Source organism: Fusarium graminearum, chromosome 2 (assembly GCF_000240135.3).
Source record: "Fusarium graminearum PH-1 chromosome 2, whole genome shotgun sequence".
NCBI lineage: Eukaryota > Fungi > Ascomycota > Sordariomycetes > Hypocreales > Nectriaceae > Fusarium > Fusarium graminearum.
In genome coordinates, this window is record NC_026475.1 from 1654684 (window position 1) to 1671779 (window position 17096).

The following is a 17096-nucleotide window of genomic DNA, read 5'->3' on the forward strand; positions in this document are numbered from 1 at the left end:
CATAAAGAGGCTATTTTCTCAAATCTTCATGCGAATTTAATTCATACCCTCTGGGGACCCTGCCGAGTGCATTCTCCTGGAGAGGGCCTTTAAATCCATCGCCTAAGGGCTCTAGAGAGAGAGGAGGAAAAGGTACATTGAAATCTACCTCTTACCCTATTTATATCCTTTCGTGAAGCTTTGCAAAACAATATTCCGGGGCGAGAAGGTTCCCGAAGACATTAACGAACGTGATAGGGAGACCAATTGAGTCACTCAACGCCGACGTCCAAGCAGCAAGAGACAAAGGAGAAATCGATCCAGTGCTCATTACCAGTAAGTATTGCCACAAGTGCGTCAGTATCCATCCTTTTGCAGACAGGAATAGCCAAATATATCATCTTATTCTTAACGCTCTCCTCCTTAAGTACAGCGGCGGGATTATCTATACAGGATACGATAGGTAGTGTTAACCGGGTAGAGTACATACGTATTACAGTAGAGGCCAGTGCCATGGAGGCTTCATCTAAGTACAGTTCTGCACCTGCCGAAGCGAAGCCAAATAATTATATACCATTTACATCTTCCACACTTCGACATGCTCGCAACAGCATGCGTAAAGTCCGATAGCTTTTCAAACGGTCATAATGTCTATTCTTAGTCTACTGGGGAATAAAAAGAAGAAAAAAGAGGCAGCCAAAGAGATCTCACAATTCCAAAAGTCAATTTAATCCGACTCGATCCTCCGTACGTAGATTTGAAGACACGAGGTGCTGGAATGCCGTTGGAACGTGATGTAAGGCCGATTCACTTGGATCGATGTGCAAACCATGTTTCCATCCGTAACGCCGGCCATAACACAATCATTTACATATCCTCATTCCCAAGCTGAACCCTAGTTCTTGATATCCAGTACCTGGGTCAACACACCCTCGCTAGCTCTCCACCACCGGGCTCTCTCCTCCAAGTCATCTGCTGCACCACCCAGGGCGGCTTCCTTTCTCCTCCTTGCCTCACGCGCAGCAGTTGCACTGTTCTGGCGTTTGTTCTCAAGGGGCTGAAGTTCTATGAGGAGTCTATCCGCCTCTTTCCTCTTCCGAGGGACCTTAGCTTGTAGGGACTCTAGTTCTCGTGCGAGTTCCTGCTGCTCAAGCTTTCGTTGGTTGACTAGATCTTGTGTCTTTGCCAGTGGTAAGTTCATGCCGGGGCTGGTTCCATCTGGCATTTCTTGTTCCTCGCGCAGTATTTCAATTCTTGCTTCCAGTTCCTCGATCTTGGCGGGCATCTCGCGCAGTTCGGCTGTTTCAAACTGTACACTCTCGTACTTCTTGCTCAGTTCGATGCCCCTTCGTTCAAGATCGGTCACCATTTCTGCGACTTCTGTCTTTAACTCTTTGAGCTGCTTTTTGACAACCATGTTTTCTTTCTCAAGCTCAAGGTTCTCTTCCATAGAGACAATCATAGGTGGATCACCAACGATGGCGCGGATAAACTTCTCCTTGGTAACTTGTTGCACATAAGAAAATCGTAACTTGGCGAATAGTTCTTTGTAATGCGCAAGATCGGCTGTTAAGCTTGAAGGGGTCAGGGCGTCAAAGGCCGAGTTGGACGCATCTGATGTACGTTGTCGTGCATCTTGAGGGTTTGAGTTTGCGATAGGTTCACTGAGTTTGATGATTGAGATTTCTTGTGTTGATTGGAGTTTGGTCAAGGTATCTAAGACCTTTTGCGCGTCAGGCTGTCCCATTTTAAGGTCAATCGTTTGCCGAAGTGATATTACGGCAGGAGATGTAACAAAGTAAGTAGATCTATGAAAGAGTTGATGCGCATGAGATGTTGACAATGAACCCGATATGGATTAGTGCGGGTAGGCTACATCCTTGGGAGCGGTGAGGAACGGCAGATGTGCTGACATCAATTACCTAGGTGCAACTTCAAGCTGAGACTTAACAGCTGAATCTTAATCTCAAATTACTTTTTTTTGACGCAATTTTGAAATCGACATATATAACTTGATAGTGTCTCATACTTTTGGGTTTTCAAACACGCGCAAGCATGTCGAAAAACAACGAACTTTTAACTGATGACTACGTCGCGGACCTCCTTTCGCAGGAGGCAAGCGACTGCTCTTTAAAATACTCAACCATGGGCATGGAAGCATACCGCGCGAATAAGAAGTAACATAATCCGATCGCTTTTGGCACGTCTGTCGCTGACATGGCTTCAGACCTGCGAATATGATGAAACCGAACACCCGATTTTTACGGCATATTATTAAAGATACCGACCATCATAACAAGGCGCTGTTAGCCAAGGAGGCCGCCGAGTCCAAGGCGCGATTAAAAGACCTCGAGCGCAGCGAAGAAATCAAACGGCGCAAGACAAACCCGAACGTGAACGACATCAGACGGCGGCAAATGGGCGATATTCATGCCATTCTAGGCGGCAAACGGCGACCAAGAAATGAAGACGAGGCCGGACATTCATCGCGGAGGAATTCAAAGCGCAGCGACAAGGACCAGAAACCAGAGCGTGAACAGGACCAGGATTCAAACGATCTTTTTTCCAACAGGCGTAGCGATCGCGGCCATGGTCGACTGTCGCGAGAAGATCGTCGCAGTAAGACGGACGACGATTCTAGACAATCAGACAAGTCGCGGAGAGAGCACAAGCGACGCGACAGATCACGAAACAGAGATGGAGAATCGGAGGAAGAAGGTCGTCGTCGTCACAGTCACAAGCGGAGAGACAGGTCTAGAACGCCTACACGCCGGCGACGGTCTCGATCGCCCAGAGAATCTAAGAGTAGGCATCGGCATCGATCACCTCTGGACACGAAGGAAGACCGCAAACGGAACGAGGAGCAAGAAGAGGACTCGGATGTTTTGGAAGATCTCATCGGGCCCGCACCACCTCCGAAATACCGGGGCCGAGGAACCATAGGAGGGTCCTCGGGTATCGATAGACGATTTTCAGAGACATACGATCCGAAAACTGACGTACAAATGGATGAGGATGATGGTGGTGGTAACTGGGATGACGCAGTGGAAGCGTTTAGAGACCGCCAAAAGCTGCGTCAGAACCAGGAGCAACGATTGAAAGCAGCCGGCTTCGCTGATGAGCAGATACAACGAGCCAGTGGTACAGAGGAGAATTTGAAAGAAAATGTGCAATGGTCCAAGGCTGGAGAAAAGCGAGCCTGGGATGTTGGCAAGGTAATCGGGGCCGACGGAGTGCTACAATCAGAAGATTGAATCTTTGAACGCGGTTACGGCCGGTGGGACGGCTTGGATAGAGGTTGTGAACCGAGACACTGATTCAGCGATGATTGGACATAGCGTAACACCCACTGCCTTGTTTTGGGCTATGGACTTCTGGTGACACTTTATCACGATAAGGAGCCGTCTTATGAAAGACATTGACGTATGAATAGACGGATTGGAGGCGGACAATCGGCTGGCCGATGGAAGGAGGGAGCCTAGATGCAATGCCTCCACAATCACGCCCAATCCGGTGCAGACGAGCAGGAAATATTATCAAGGGTCCGGATACACGCATGGATATGATTAATAGCAGGTTCAACTAAGTTTTGAAACAGACTTTGGTGCCTGAATCCGGGCAACAAAGGTCAAGTAGCGTAGTGACATGGATATCCCAACGCCATGTTAGACCAAAAGAAACAAGACATAGCTAAGTTGGGTTGGTAACACAAACAAGAATACGATAGAATACACGACTGATTGGTTACGACTTGAGTCTTCAAGGCTGTGATACCGATGGAGCGATGCTGAAGACGGACAACAGGGATCGCTATTCAGTAGGCACTGAGTTAAATCTAAGCTCGAAGATTTATTTATCGCGAATCTAAATTTGAGTTGTATCGCTTGTTTGTTAGATGAAGGGATGAGAATGACAGCTTGAAACTTGGTCCAAGTCCAAGGTCCAAGGGGGGATGAATCTATTTTAAGCCCAGACTTGACATGACCAGGTACCAAGGTAAGAAATTATTCTACCTACCTATATTAGGAATGTGTCCTCCGTAGATCAGGTACGAGATATGGAGGGACAAAAGTAAAGACGCTGGGTTTCTAGATTGATCTTACATACGAGATTGATTGGCGAATTCGTATTCAGTGTTGCGCAAGCACCTCGAAGATCATTGGATGGAGCGTAAGTCAAAACATGGATGAGATTGTTGTCTGGATATGTCGGCTATCCATTGTGGGTTTGAGATGCCGAGTTTACCAGATTTGTTTCTTGAATTCTGAATTTCAGATGCCATTTCATCTTTTTACCAATGAGCAAGTACCAAAGACAGAAGGTGTCTGTTCTGTAAGCTCACCTGACGCTCTCACGTGTCAGGGTCCGTGAATAAAATTGACAGGCTGCATGGATAAGGGAAACAAACCTATATCGACAGGGAGATCCAACCGTTTCACCAGCGACAGAACAATAACACGCGATCTTGACACTCCTGTACCCTATTAGTATTACTTTATTTTGACTAATGAATTACGAAGTTGCACTTGTACGAGAGCATTTATTGCACAACAGCTCAAGCTGTTTGCGGTACAATCAGAGAGCTGAGTCGTAGAGTTCTTTAGGAACAAACAAACAGACAGAATCAGGAACAGCGTGATTGACTTTGCGGCGTCAAGCCTAACCCCGATTACTTAGCTCACAGATGGCTGGGGGAGTCTCAAGGGCCCCCTCTTCAGGTTCTGTAATGTGACGTGATGCGACGGCCAAGACAAGCCGAACAAGACCCTGGTTTTGGTTTTGGTTTGGTCTTTTGGCGGGCAGGCGCCTGATCATGACAGCCTAGACTCAGAAAAGCAAAGGACCCTACGAGAGTTGTCCAGCTGAGTTGGGGTTGGGTTGGATCCATGATGGAGAGACATGCAGGTTTCGGAGCGGTTATCATGGTCTCAGTCAAAGCCAGCACCCATTTATAACCAAAAGATATTCTTCTTCTACTTGATCAACTGATCCTGACACGATCGATGTTGGGTGGTATCCAAAGTTTAACATCTCCGCTTAGGCAAGCAACTCAAGGCTAAGCTTTTTGCTTTGCTGTCCGTGAGTTCCATGACAATAAGAACCAGCCCAAGTGACCAGACCGAGCAAGTAAACAGAGGGTCCCGCCCCTGCTGTGAGCGCTGTAACCGGCGGGCCCCCTGTAGTCTGTTTCTGTTTCTGAAAGCCCCGCCCAGAAAATCTCCACTTACGGCACATGGCTCGCAGTATGCCGCGTGCGGTCTTTGTCTTTTCCCCCTCTAGACGGCCCCTCTCATCAGCTTTAGCTTCTTATGTCTTTGTCGTCACTGACATGTTGTAGTTTTTATTGGACTTGCTGGTGCGTGAGTGACCTTATGAGCGGCTCCTTTCCCATAGTTCACGCCTAGACGGGATTACCTACTCGAGTTGTCGTCTATTCTCTGCTTCTGCTTCTCATTCTGTTTCTTTTGTACACCTCGTCAAGGCTCTCTCTCTCCACTCTCTGAATGGATGATCGATTTAACTTTCTAATCAATCAGCCACACTGACATCAACCTTGTTCTCCATTGCATCCTCATCCCAAAGCTTCTCGTTGCATAGTACCGCATAAACTCTTGTTGTTTTCAACATATTTCTCTTTTAAAGCCCACACAATCCACAGAACCATGTTATAGTTTCCTATCGTCTCTTCTCTCTTTATCCGGATAATTTCATCCGACCTTCCATCCTGACTGCCAGGACGGACCAGACCAGACCAGGCAAAACTGCATTAATCAACTGATGATCGGTCTAGGCCCGAGGTGACGTCTTTGGTATATCTCCGACTGACCCCAAAGTCACCTCACTCACACCTCAGCTCACCAACCAACCAACCAACCTCTCCTCTCTCTCTTCCTGCTCTCTTATCCTTCTACTCCTCTTTCCTCTCTCTTTCCTTTTCCTTTTGCTATCTCTACTCTCCATTCAGTCTTGGAGGTACTTGCCTACCATTCAAAATGCGTCCTCCACGCGTTTTCGTCCTCATACTCTTCGTCGCAATTTCTCTCCTAGTCTTCTGCCGAGCTATATCGTCCACGCTTCGATCCGCATACGCAGATTACCCCGCTGGGAAGAAGTTCAAGACCAAAACAACAAATACCAATTTTAGGCCTTCAGGGTCTCATGACGATCATGACAATGACAATAACGACAGCTCAGAAAAATCACCAAAGTCCGCCTGGAACTCTATGTACTACAACACGCCATTCTCTCTGTTCCCACCAAATGCTGCCATCAGCTTGACCGACGACAACAGCACTTCCTTTGCCGCCCGTCCCGCCGCTTTTGGGCCCAAACTAGCCATCCGCGGTCTAAGTGGTCAATTATGGGTCGGTAGCGGCTTTGCAGAAGACGCTCTTATACATGGCACTGGCGAGTTGGGCTGCAGCGATGTTCCAGGATGGAATGAGAGGGCCGAGACCATTGCTTTACACAAAGCTTTGAGAGCTGCTGTCCCTTCTATTGCTGGTATCAAATCAAGCACAACGGCGCGCGCCAAGCGAGGCAGGGTCGTTATCCCTAATGCTGGTAATGGTCACACCACCTCTAGCCATGTTTCTGCGACGCACGACCATGCCGAAATCGACGGCAAGGTTGCCCTCATCATGCGAGGCGGCTGCGGCTTTCTCGATAAAGTAATGTGGGCACAACGAAGAGGCGCTCTCGCTGTCATTGTTGGCGATAATCAGAAAGGCGGCCCTCTCATCCAAATGTTTGCGCATGGTCCCGAAGTTGATAATGTCACCATTCCATCTGTTTTTACTGCCCGTACCACCGCACAGCTGCTGTCTGCGCTTACACAGCCCGGCAGCTTTATCGAAGATACACTAGATAACCAGGGCAACCCCGTTTTAAGAGTCCAGCGAGGTCCCAAGTCCAAGAAGCATCGCAAAGACGCAGTCAAATCTACTATTACCGCTTCAACTCATGATAGACGATCCGCCGACACCACTCAACATAAAAAGCGCTCTGCCAAGCCTGCCTCAAGAAAGCGAAAGACAGCTGTTAGATATTCCAGAAAGACAGTCAGCCGAAAGAACAGGGCAACTAGAGAATCACCCAAGAAGATTCGAACTCCTCTTCTGTCCGAGGACAATTTCGATGATTTGAAGAAAGAGGCTACCTTTAGAAAGTACAAGCCTATTCTCCCACCCAAGGTTTCCCATTCCCTCCACGACACGGACGAAGACGATTTTGAGCCGGATGAAGAAGAAATTCTCGTTGAGTTCTTAACCGAAGACGAAGATAACGCGCTCGATTTTACCATCGACCGTTCCGGCGAAAGCGACGAGGACTCCGACGAAGTCGACGATGACGCACACGATGGCCTTTGGGTCACCATCACACCCACGAGTAATGCTAGTCCATTTTTCGACACGCTTCTCGTACTGGTCATCAGTCCGTTGGTCACATTGACCGTCGTATACGCCCTACTCATTCTTCGCGCTCGAATCCGCCGAAGACGCTGGAGAGCCCCCAAGTCCGTCGTGGAACGTCTCCCCGTCCGCACGTTTCACACAGTCGCTCCTTCACCACCTCTTACCCCGAGAACGCCTTCGCCATCTGCACCAACACCTACAACTCCTCTTCTTCAAGAATCTCCCTCGCGGGCAAGACCTCAGTCAAGAGGCTCATCCGGTGCACCTGCAGATGAAACACGATCGACACCTAGCGAAGCGATCCCAACGCCCTCAAACGCGACTAAGAATAATGCTAAAAATGAGCGTGAAAAGGGTTCAGGTGGTTTCTCTGCCGAATGGAAGAAGTATATGGGACGCCAAGTCGAGTGTGTCGTCTGCCTCGAAGAATACGTCGACGGTGTAAGCCAAGTTATGAGTCTGCCATGCGGCCACGAATTTCATGTCGAGTGCATGTAAGTAACGAATATTCCGTCTTTTTACGCTCAATTGCTAACCATTTCCAGCACCCCTTGGTTGACTACCCGCCGACGAACTTGCCCTATTTGCAAGGGCGATGTTGTTCGATCCCTCGCTCACGGCTCATCTTCCGAGCCCCATTATGAACCATACCGGGACGACGCAAGCGATGAAGAAGACGACGACGACGACGAAGGAACCATTGCTGAAGGCTCTGGGGCACGCGACGATGATCGAGAGTCGGACCTTGAGCAGGGTATCCACTCGTCCGATCCCAGGTCCTCGCGATGGAGCCGGCATGATGGCTGGCTGAGCATTTTCTCCGGCCTCACTAGGGCGAGATCGCCTTCTCCCGAGGACCGCAGCCGCTGAGACTGATGCTACGCACAGCCTGCTTACTGAAACAGTCAGTACGCCATGGGATGGACTTTTGTTTGTATATCATTGGAGTTTTGTGGTATTTGTTGGCTGGCGCAATAGGATGGGCAGCTGGCGCACTGGGATACAGAGCACAACATGGATTATTGAAGCTTAGATCACATGGACGAATTTGGTTATAGTTATTGGGACGCGCATTATGGGTGTTACGACACTTGCGCTGGAATGGGAATAGATACTAGGTATACCCTTGGTCGGCGGCTGTGTGTATTTCACAGACGATCTTGAATAGGTAATTAGCATTAGCATATTCAAATCGCTTCTCTACCGCAGTTCTAAATGGAATCATGCTCACTACGTAGGTATAAATGGCCCCGATAAATGTATAAACACTGCCTTTAGCTTACTTTTGTTTAAGTCATCCAATCTTTAACAGATCCACTAATAAGCATTTGGCCCACGACTGTAATGGCTTATCTCGTGGTCAGGTATGAAGCTCCCAATAAATACTCCTTTCTATTGTGTCCTATTTAATAAACCTTTTGCAATTTCCCTTGTCCTACATATTTTGTTTAGATATAACCCTTGAGAATGGCAGCCTCGGCGTTCAATATCGAGGAACCAGCAGCACCAATGACGGCTGTAATAATCAGTATGAGTCGATTTTTGAAAAGACGGAGTAATAAACTTACTGTTGTGGCTCAGAGCAGTGAACTTAATGTCAAAAATACCGGCCTCATCCTCACGTACACGGCCAACACTCACAGTATAACCACGGCCAAGGTCGCGATCGAGACGGGGCTGAGGACGGTCAGGCTCGTCATCACCAAAGACCTTGATAGCAGGCTCGGGTGCCGAAGGGCAGCCAAGGGCCTGGGCCTCGCACTTGTAGTCACGGAGAGCCTTGCGGACCTCCTCAGCTGAGGGAGAGGGCTTGCGCTCAAAGCTCAAGCTGACACAGGCAGTGTGACCGTCCATGACGGGGACGCGGTTGCAAGTAGCAGAGACTCGAAGACCCTCTTGGTCAATAAAGGCAGTGCCATTATCATCGAGACGGCCGAGAATCTTGCGGGCTTCTGTCTCGAGTTTATCCTCTTCACCTGAGATGAAAGGGACGATGTTGTCGATCACATCCATGCTGGAAACACCAGGGTAACCGGCACCGGAGACGGCCTGGAGAGTGACGATGGAAACGGTAGAGATGGGTCCAAAGGCAGCCTGGAGGGCGGCGAAGGGTCCGACAAGACCAATGACGGCGCAGTTGGAGTTGCAAACGAGGAAGCCCTTGTTAAGCTTGTGGACGGAACGCTGGTGGGGGATGAGGTCGAGATGAGGGAGGTTGACGGTAGGGACGACGAGAGGTACTAGAGGGTCGCGGCGGTAGTTCTTTGCGTTGGAGAAGACGGGGATGTCGGCCTTGATGAAAGCCATCTCTGCAAGAATTGTTAATAAGCATGTATCATGAGACATGAAGAAGAGACATACCAATATCGCCAGCGACGTCCGAATCAAGACCACTGAATACAACATCGCAGTCCTGGAACTCCTCGGCCTTGCACTCTCTAACAACCATGTCGGCGATTTCGCCCATGGGAGAGGCTTGCTTCCATCGAACAGCATCCTTGTACTTCTTGCCAGCAGATCGAGATGAGGCGCCAATGGCGTGGAGGGTGAGGTAAGGGTGCTGAGCGAGAAGAAGGATGAAGCGCTGGCCGACAGAGCCAGTGGCACCGAGGACACCTATACGAGAGAAACAATTAGCATTGCATTGTTTGACGGCAATAAAGTGGCATGAGAGCATTGGATGCGAAACCGGATGGAGGGGTTGTAATAAGGGCCATGGATGACATACCGCACTTCCTGGTAGGGAATTGAGAAGCCATTATGGGTATATGTCTGTATATAAGCGCTTAAAATGAAAGATACACTGCCTGTGACAATTCACTCAATGCCGGATGAGAGGTTGCAGATGGTTTTAAATTTTGGTGTTGAGGACAAGTGAGTCTAAAGTTACAGTAGTCTATTAAGAACCCCACCAAATTTATCCCGTCATCGGAGACGACTCGCCGTTAGTAGGCTTTACCCCCACTATAGATGGTATGACGCCTCAAGGTATGGATCAGAAAATTGGCCGCTGAGAACATAAGAGACAAAATTAGTATGTCATTTTATGCTACTTAGATGATACCCTTTAGGCTATTTATTTTTGTAGTCTAAGACTTAGGATACTAGCTTTTCTGCTACCCAGTAGGGTGGATAGGTTGAGACTGGGATAAATCTGTTAAACCGTGGAAATTGATGTCAACTCGTTATCCCTCTTTCGCTTCCTTTGCCTGGCCGTGCTTCCTGGAGTATCGACCATTTGAACATCAGAAGAATTAGCCCCCTCATCCTCACTACCATCCCCAAGAACATCGTTGTTGGGATTCTCGCTCCCATACATGGCCATATTTTCTCTAAAGGCCTTCTCCTGTTCCCTCACACTAGAGAGGATAATGCATCCCGGATTGTCAGGGTCCATGGTTGGAGGACAGTCTGGGTGCCCGGGCTCGACATGGGCAATTGTGATTTCGCTGCCCAGTTCCCACCTGGCAGCAATGTCCCCAATTGTTTCTGGGGTTAGTCGGTCTTGCCTATCTGGGTTCCGAAAGAGGAAACGAGCAATTGCCGTGTAGAAGAACCCCTCGAGCCGAACCTTCTCGGTGTCCATTTTGAACCAAGCAACACGGAGGCGGGGGTACCGATTGCTCTCCTGGCCCAGGTAGCAACGCAGGATCTCATACGCGCATGTTACGCGGTACTCGTCTGTGATAGAATCATTAATGTTCCCCTCTGCAGCCAGTGTCGTGGCATACTTCTCCAGGTTCCGGGCATCCACAAAAGCATCGTAAGAGTCCCGTTGATGGAGGACCCACCAGTGAACTTCTTTTTCCTGGTTTGTCCGCCAAAGTCGACCAATAGCCTGGATCTGAGTACCAAGGTTCTACGGGCGTTCGACAATAATGCCATGGTGGCAGGCCAAGTGAAAGTTCACACCGAAACCTGACAGCTGGAGGGATGTGACAAGGGCGCTAATAGGCATAGTTGCAGAGTTAAACTTCTTCACCGCACTATCCCGCTCGCCCTGAGAATGCTTACTCTGGATCGATAAGGTTCGGATACCCAGAGCCTCAAGCATAGCGAGGATCATAGCAGATGTGAGAGGGTTGTTGACATAGACGAGGACGCGCTCGCCCTTGAGGTGCAATTCAAGAACCTTGGCCAAGGTCCAGCAATACTTGGGCGAGTCCCATCATATCCATCTAACACGGTTGATTGCTGCCTCTGGGAAAAGCTCCCTGGCAGAGTCTCTTGTCAGGTAGAATTCCCATTGAAGGCCCATGGTAGGGTCGCTCGCAGCGACCCTGTTCATCTCAGCCGTTCCAGCAGCGGCTTCAGGACGCTGCCGGCGCTGCAAACCTTCCCGTTGCTTCTCCTGCATTGGAGTGAGTACCTCAGAAGGGTCGTCGACACTCGAGGTTAATAGTGGCCGGGGCTTCTTGTTATGGCGATGATGAGGCGCGTCCTTGACTTGGTGGCCCATAATCTTTTGGGTGCCAATATCCTTCAGCAGCTTCGTGGTACGTAAAAGAGGAGAGGTCATCTTGAGATTGTGCACGTTTGTCGATGCAAGAACCATTCTTCGCAGCACGTTACAATTCCATTGAACAGCTGGGCCACTGACCTTGGCGCCGTGACCAGACTTGAACTTCTTCACTCGAGGTCCTTGGGTAATCAAGTTCGCATGAAGACGTCTAATGGCCTGGTGTAATTTGGGCTTGACTTGCTCAGGGAGGTTCAGCTCGACCTCATTGCAAAGTAGGGCCGGGATGCCCTTGCCAGGCCATGTCACCGACCCATCTGGCAACGTCATCTGGCTCAGCATGGATCGTCGAACACATAACATCTGCATGATAGTGCAAATTGCACTTTGCGCAAAGAGTGGCGAGTGACGGGAAGAGTTTGCAAAGGAGTAGAAGAGTTGCGGGTTCATGAGAAACAGGGGCTCGCCTGTGTCTTTAATGTGGCGTCTGTACTCTTCTTCCCTCTGGATCTGTCGAACGGTGAGATTAGGTGGAACAACCACTTTGTCCTTTGTCCTGCGAAAAATTCGACCCGCGTCAATCAATGTCCTCGGTGTCATAGCCTTGAGTAAGCTTCTTCCATGTCGCAATGTCATACCAAGTACCCGCCTTCTCCGATGTGCAATCGTCCCATGAGAAAGGCAGATCCTTGTCCCAAATGAGTTCAATGTACCCATAGAAATCACGGATATGGTTCGAAAGGATTGTGGCGGACGCAATCATTATCGCGTCATATTCCATTTGTTGAAGGATTTGGTTCATTATAGATTTCACGTTCTTCACAGCGTGCCCTTCGTCAAGAACAAGGCGGTATAGCTGAACGTTTTTCAGGGCGAGTTTTCGTAGCACGACGGCCTCGTCATTATCAAGTGTGTCTTGGACTTCGAGGTCCTCGTCGTCCAAGTCATTCTCATCATCATCAATTTGAAGACCAGGGTCTGGTCCCAGCTTTGAACGGCCGACGACCTCCCCATTCACGGTCGCAAAACGGCGAATAGCTGTGTGATAGGCGCAGAGAATGATAGTTCTAGCTGCCTGTCGAATAGATTAGTAGGTTTCGCGTAAAAGACAGAAGATGATCTTACCATTAAATCTTCATGATCCTGAGCCAGTTGATCAAAAAGCTGCTGTGTTTGCTTTAGGCTTCCCAGAGTAACAGGCGCATGTTCTGGATTGAGTTCTAGAGTTCGCCAGTCCGTGATGCCTACCTCTCGGCAGACCTGCTCAAGATCATGATTTGGTAAAAACTCCCCTAAAAGATTCTGGACACCATGAAACTGCCTGTTAGACGTGTTCGGGTCCTCCTCTGTAAGTTCTAGATCCTGCGCACCCCGCTGAAGTTCAAGTTGATTGGAAGCAGTTTGATACTCGGGGTCAACATCTTCGTTGCTAGGGCGTAATTTCGCCAGCTCAGAGCGAGGCAGCGTCTTGTCATAGGCAACGTGAGCCCTCTTTAGAAGCATATCGTGAAGATACCCTAGAGCTTTAGCTGAAGGGTACTTAGGAGGGGGAAGTTTGAGTTTGGCGCGCTGCTTTTCGCCCTCCTCGAAAGGGTCACAGGAGGGGTTAGCCTCCACTAGCATCGCTGAAATACCAGTGGTAATATACTCAGCAAGCATCACAAGAAAGTTCTGGACTCTTTCAGTGGTAGAATCGAACTCAAATTGGTCAGCGACCTCTTCACCAAAGGCATCGATGATGTCCGACTGTTTGGCATATTTGTCGCTGTCAAGAGGCATGTCATTGAGCCAATCGTCGCCTAGCAGGGTATGCTCTGCCTCCAGAGAACGAATGATATTAGCATCTGGGGGCTCATTATCGTCATCGTCTTCTTCATCGTTATTAGGGCCAGCTGCAGGCTGGATAAAGCCTGGCCAATCCTTGATATCACCTGTAGTGTCCTTTATCGTGATATTTTTGTGTTTCTGTCGTCGAAGAAGGTAGCGTTGAAGACAGACGTTGGCACAAAACCAGTCCTCATGGGAGAAACCCTAGACATATTCCTCAGGCCTGTCAGGGATTTTCATGTATGAACGAAACCCGTTCGGGAAATGTCGTAAGATAGCGAAGATTGTTGCCACTTGGCTTCGAAGGGTATCAATTTCACCGAGGGAGGGTGCAACTTCATCCTCATCAGTGGAACGGATAAGACGGGAATTACCCTTCCAGACAATGGTTGCGCCAGTGCGAAGTAAGCGCTGTTGTAGACCATAGTGCTCACGGTCCAGAATGGAAACTAGGGACCATAGGTCCTTCACGTTATCCTGTCGTTGGGATCGCTTATTGCCGGTTGTAGAGAAGTTCTTTCGATGCTCAAGGTAGCTCATTGAGTAGCGTCGAGCAACTCGAGAAACTGTTAGAATCATGGGTTAGCACATATGCCTGAGGTGAAAATTGCTGAGTGGATGTGGAACTTACTGTCTCTGTCAACGAAAGTTATGTAACCAGCAGGTGTTCCGAAGCCAAGATATGCAGCACTCTATGCTACACTATCCGAAGGACCCCTCGCAAAATTCAGTACCCGGACAAACTTTAGTCGATTCGCAGTAGATTTGTGTTCATTAGTAAACTTTGCCAATTTGCCGGCTGCTAGGTTGGGGGGTTCGTGTTCGATAAAAGTGCTTTCAACTTTAAACTAGCTCTGGTAAACGTCGGAGGGCACTGGTTCGCCAAGTTGCCAGTCGTCCGAATCCATCGACGTGTTCGATGCTGGAGGTGGTGGGGGGATAGGCATTTTATCCAAAGTCAGGACAATTTCCAACAAACCGTCGCCAGTATCTTGTTGCTGGGTCGTTGTGGCAGGTTCTGCTCGTGCATTGTGGCTCGGAGCCATTTTCCGTGGTTTGTGGCCTGTAGATCAAGCTCTGCGTGATGAGAAGAAGAAATACCAAGGAGCACCTCGAGATACTAAAGCGGTGAAGCACGGCAGAAGACTGGCAGAATTTGGGCGGTGAGGTACAAGGGTATGGCCGGTGCCGATCATTAAACTTCTAGATTAGATAGTAGGTAACTATGACCCATCGTAAACAACACGGGCCTTGCATGAGACGACAACTCGACCTATGAATTAATATCCTCACTAAGGGGTAGCAGAAAAGTTAATCTCTTAAGTCCTAGGTTACAAAAATAAATAGCCTAAAGAGTATCGTCTAAGTAGCATAAGCTGCCCTAATAATTTTATCTTTTATGCTTATACCGGTCAATTTTTCTAATACCCTGAGGTGAGGATATTAGTGGATGGGTCGAGTTGTCGTTTAGTTCAAGGTCCATGTTTTTTTACGATAGGTCATGTCTTGAAGTCCTAAGTCCAATGACATCAGAAGCATGTTGAAATGTTTGTTGAATTGATTCAAAGAGAAAAACCATAAAATGTCTCGTATATACCTCTATCCTGAGGATTTATCCCAATCTCGACCCATCCGCCGTGTAACCAAAACAAGATATGTCAAACATATGAATGAAACGCCAGTTCATGCACGTTAGACCTCCCAAACCCGTCCTCTTATACTTTCTAAGCTCGATGCTACGTCGTTCATACAGTCAATTGACGACTAGGGCTCAACGGCGCTTTCTCGGTCAACGTTGGAGTAGATTCGGAACTGCGCGAAGATGATGAGATCTTCCGCAATGGTACCCAGAGAACCAAGTAGCCAGGGAAGCGCGTTGAGCAGATACTTCTTGTCTTGGGAGTAGGCGACCAGGCTGATACCGTATGTGAGGTTTCCGCTCATAGATAGCATGAAGAAAAGCAATGCAAGACCTATAGAGTGTTAGTCTACCGACGTTATACTCAAAGGGAAAAGGTGAGACCGACCTTCGCAAGACTTTTCTCGGTGGTTCTTGATGATCTGGGGAATTCGAGCACTACGACGCATTAGTATGACCATCAAACTTCACTTGTGAAGGAAAACGCACCAGAGATAAAGAGCTGCACTGATGTATCCCAAGACGAGTCCTGCAAGCTCAATTGGAGTCTGTGCATCTTCAGGTGCATCGGGGGTACCGGGGTCACCACTCTCCCAGGCGCCGACCTTGTATGAGACAAACCAGCCAGCAAACCCAATGACGTATACAGCGAGCAGGCTCAGAGTGTTGTGGACCCAAGGGCTGCTATCGGGTGTTTCGTCTTCGCCGGTCACGATTTTCCTCAATGGCTCCATTGAGGACTCGGTATGTGTCGCATGGCGTCTCTGAGACCCCGGGAGGCCAAAAGAAGAGCTTCGTCGGCGCGATCGGTTGATGAGAGGCGATTCCTCTGAAGGGTCAACTGGTCTTGCTTCCTCAGGACGACTGGCTCGGCGGGCATTGAGGGCGTTGTAGTAAACGGCTTGGCCGATGAGGACAATATCGGCAAGACAGAAATAGCCTGCCAGGGCAACGGCGGTGGGAGCTAGGCGAGTGAACATGGCTCCTGAAGATACAAAGTTAGCAAGCATGAAGGTTGGCGTGGGCGCAAGCCACTTCTAGCCGATAACAAATTTTCTGACAAGGGCGTCGAAAATGGCGTAACAATGGTATTTGTCTCGATACAAAATTTGTTTTGGGGTATGTATGGAGGAATGCGCTTCGCAATGGGAACCTACCGATGAGATTTGTGACGTCACCCAAGAGCCAGACGATGAGGAAGGCCATGCTGAGGCCATCAGCACTCTTGGCCTTGTAGTTGGCGAACAATTGGGGTAGCTGCAGGGAATTGTCAGTCTAAGTTTGGACAAAGAGCATGCGACAACCATTGCAGTTGCAAAATGCAACGCAAAGACGCGCGAATGAGAGAGAGACGCACCAAAAGACATATCCAAGAAGTCAAACTGATGCTGCCAAAGATACCTGACAAAGCTAACGTGACTGGTAACGCATGCGCCGCAGCGGCGATTGAGGTTGAAGCCAACAGGGGCATGGCAAGGTTATCGTCGTCTGGCCGTAAAGATTGGAACGGTAGGAAAGAAGAATATTAGAGGAAAAGGTAAAAGCAAATCCAAGTATGGGACCAAGACCAAGTATAGTAAGAATAAGAGGAGGTGGTGCGACAAAGGTGGGTATCACGAGGGCACCGAGCGACAGAGGAAGAAGGAACGAAATCGGGATCTAGTTATCTGCACGAAGCAAATAAGCTAAGCAAGTGTGTAGATCTTGTTACAAAAACAAGGGTCGTGTTTTGTCCAACCCAAGTGTTGAAATTCAGAACCGTTCGTTTCTCGTCACA

The 17096-nt window shown here is 48.9% G+C and overlaps 7 protein-coding genes across 7 annotated transcripts; 2 read left to right on the forward strand and 5 right to left on the reverse strand.

Annotated features, from left to right (window-relative positions):
- Positions 1-874: 874 nt before the first annotated feature.
- FGSG_08501 (uncharacterized protein) lies at positions 875-1726 on the reverse strand (the record flags this gene model as incomplete). Its single annotated transcript, XM_011321958.1, has 1 exon — positions 875-1726. One exon carries the CDS (start codon positions 1724-1726, stop codon positions 875-877), a length of 852 nt encoding a protein of 283 aa, XP_011320260.1.
- A 308-nt stretch (positions 1727-2034) lies between these two features.
- FGSG_08500 (uncharacterized protein) lies at positions 2035-4315 on the forward strand (the record flags this gene model as incomplete). Its single annotated transcript, XM_011321959.1, has 7 exons — positions 2035-2156; positions 2207-3194; positions 3707-3796; positions 3968-3975; positions 4006-4027; positions 4114-4149; positions 4286-4315. The coding sequence occupies 7 exons, from the start codon at positions 2035-2037 to the stop codon at positions 4313-4315; spliced, it is 1296 nt and encodes a 431-aa protein (XP_011320261.1).
- Positions 4316-5972: 1657 nt separating this feature from the next.
- FGSG_08499 (uncharacterized protein) lies at positions 5973-8627 on the forward strand (the record flags this gene model as incomplete). Its single annotated transcript, XM_011321960.1, has 2 exons — positions 5973-7888; positions 7940-8627. 2 exons carry the CDS (start codon positions 5973-5975, stop codon positions 8262-8264), a joined length of 2241 nt encoding a protein of 746 aa, XP_011320262.1. The 3' UTR covers positions 8265-8627.
- Positions 8628-8750: 123 nt separating this feature from the next.
- On the reverse strand, positions 8751-10261 carry FGSG_08498 (aspartate-semialdehyde dehydrogenase). Its single transcript, XM_011321961.1, has 4 exons — positions 10123-10261; positions 9756-10010; positions 8963-9703; positions 8751-8910 (listed from the first exon to the last, which is right to left on the reverse strand). The coding sequence occupies exons 1-4, from the start codon at positions 10151-10153 to the stop codon at positions 8843-8845; spliced, it is 1095 nt and encodes a 364-aa protein (XP_011320263.1). The 5' UTR covers positions 10154-10261; the 3' UTR covers positions 8751-8842.
- Positions 10262-10551: 290 nt separating this feature from the next.
- Positions 10552-10980, reverse strand: FGSG_13352 (uncharacterized protein; the record flags this gene model as incomplete). The annotated part of the gene is made up of 1 exon (XM_011321962.1): positions 10552-10980. One exon carries the CDS (start codon positions 10978-10980, stop codon positions 10552-10554), a length of 429 nt encoding a protein of 142 aa, XP_011320264.1.
- Positions 10981-11562: 582 nt separating this feature from the next.
- On the reverse strand, positions 11563-13632 carry FGSG_13353 (uncharacterized protein; the record flags this gene model as incomplete). Its single annotated transcript, XM_011321963.1, has 3 exons — positions 11563-12409; positions 12492-12928; positions 12979-13632. 3 exons carry the CDS (start codon positions 13630-13632, stop codon positions 11563-11565), a joined length of 1938 nt encoding a protein of 645 aa, XP_011320265.1.
- A 1587-nt stretch (positions 13633-15219) lies between these two features.
- Positions 15220-16790, reverse strand: FGSG_08496 (uncharacterized protein; the record flags this gene model as incomplete). Its single annotated transcript, XM_011321964.1, has 5 exons — positions 15220-15653; positions 15708-15757; positions 15809-16304; positions 16477-16576; positions 16677-16790. 5 exons carry the CDS (start codon positions 16788-16790, stop codon positions 15445-15447), a joined length of 969 nt encoding a protein of 322 aa, XP_011320266.1. The 3' UTR covers positions 15220-15444.
- Between the last annotated feature and the right edge of the window lie 306 nt (positions 16791-17096).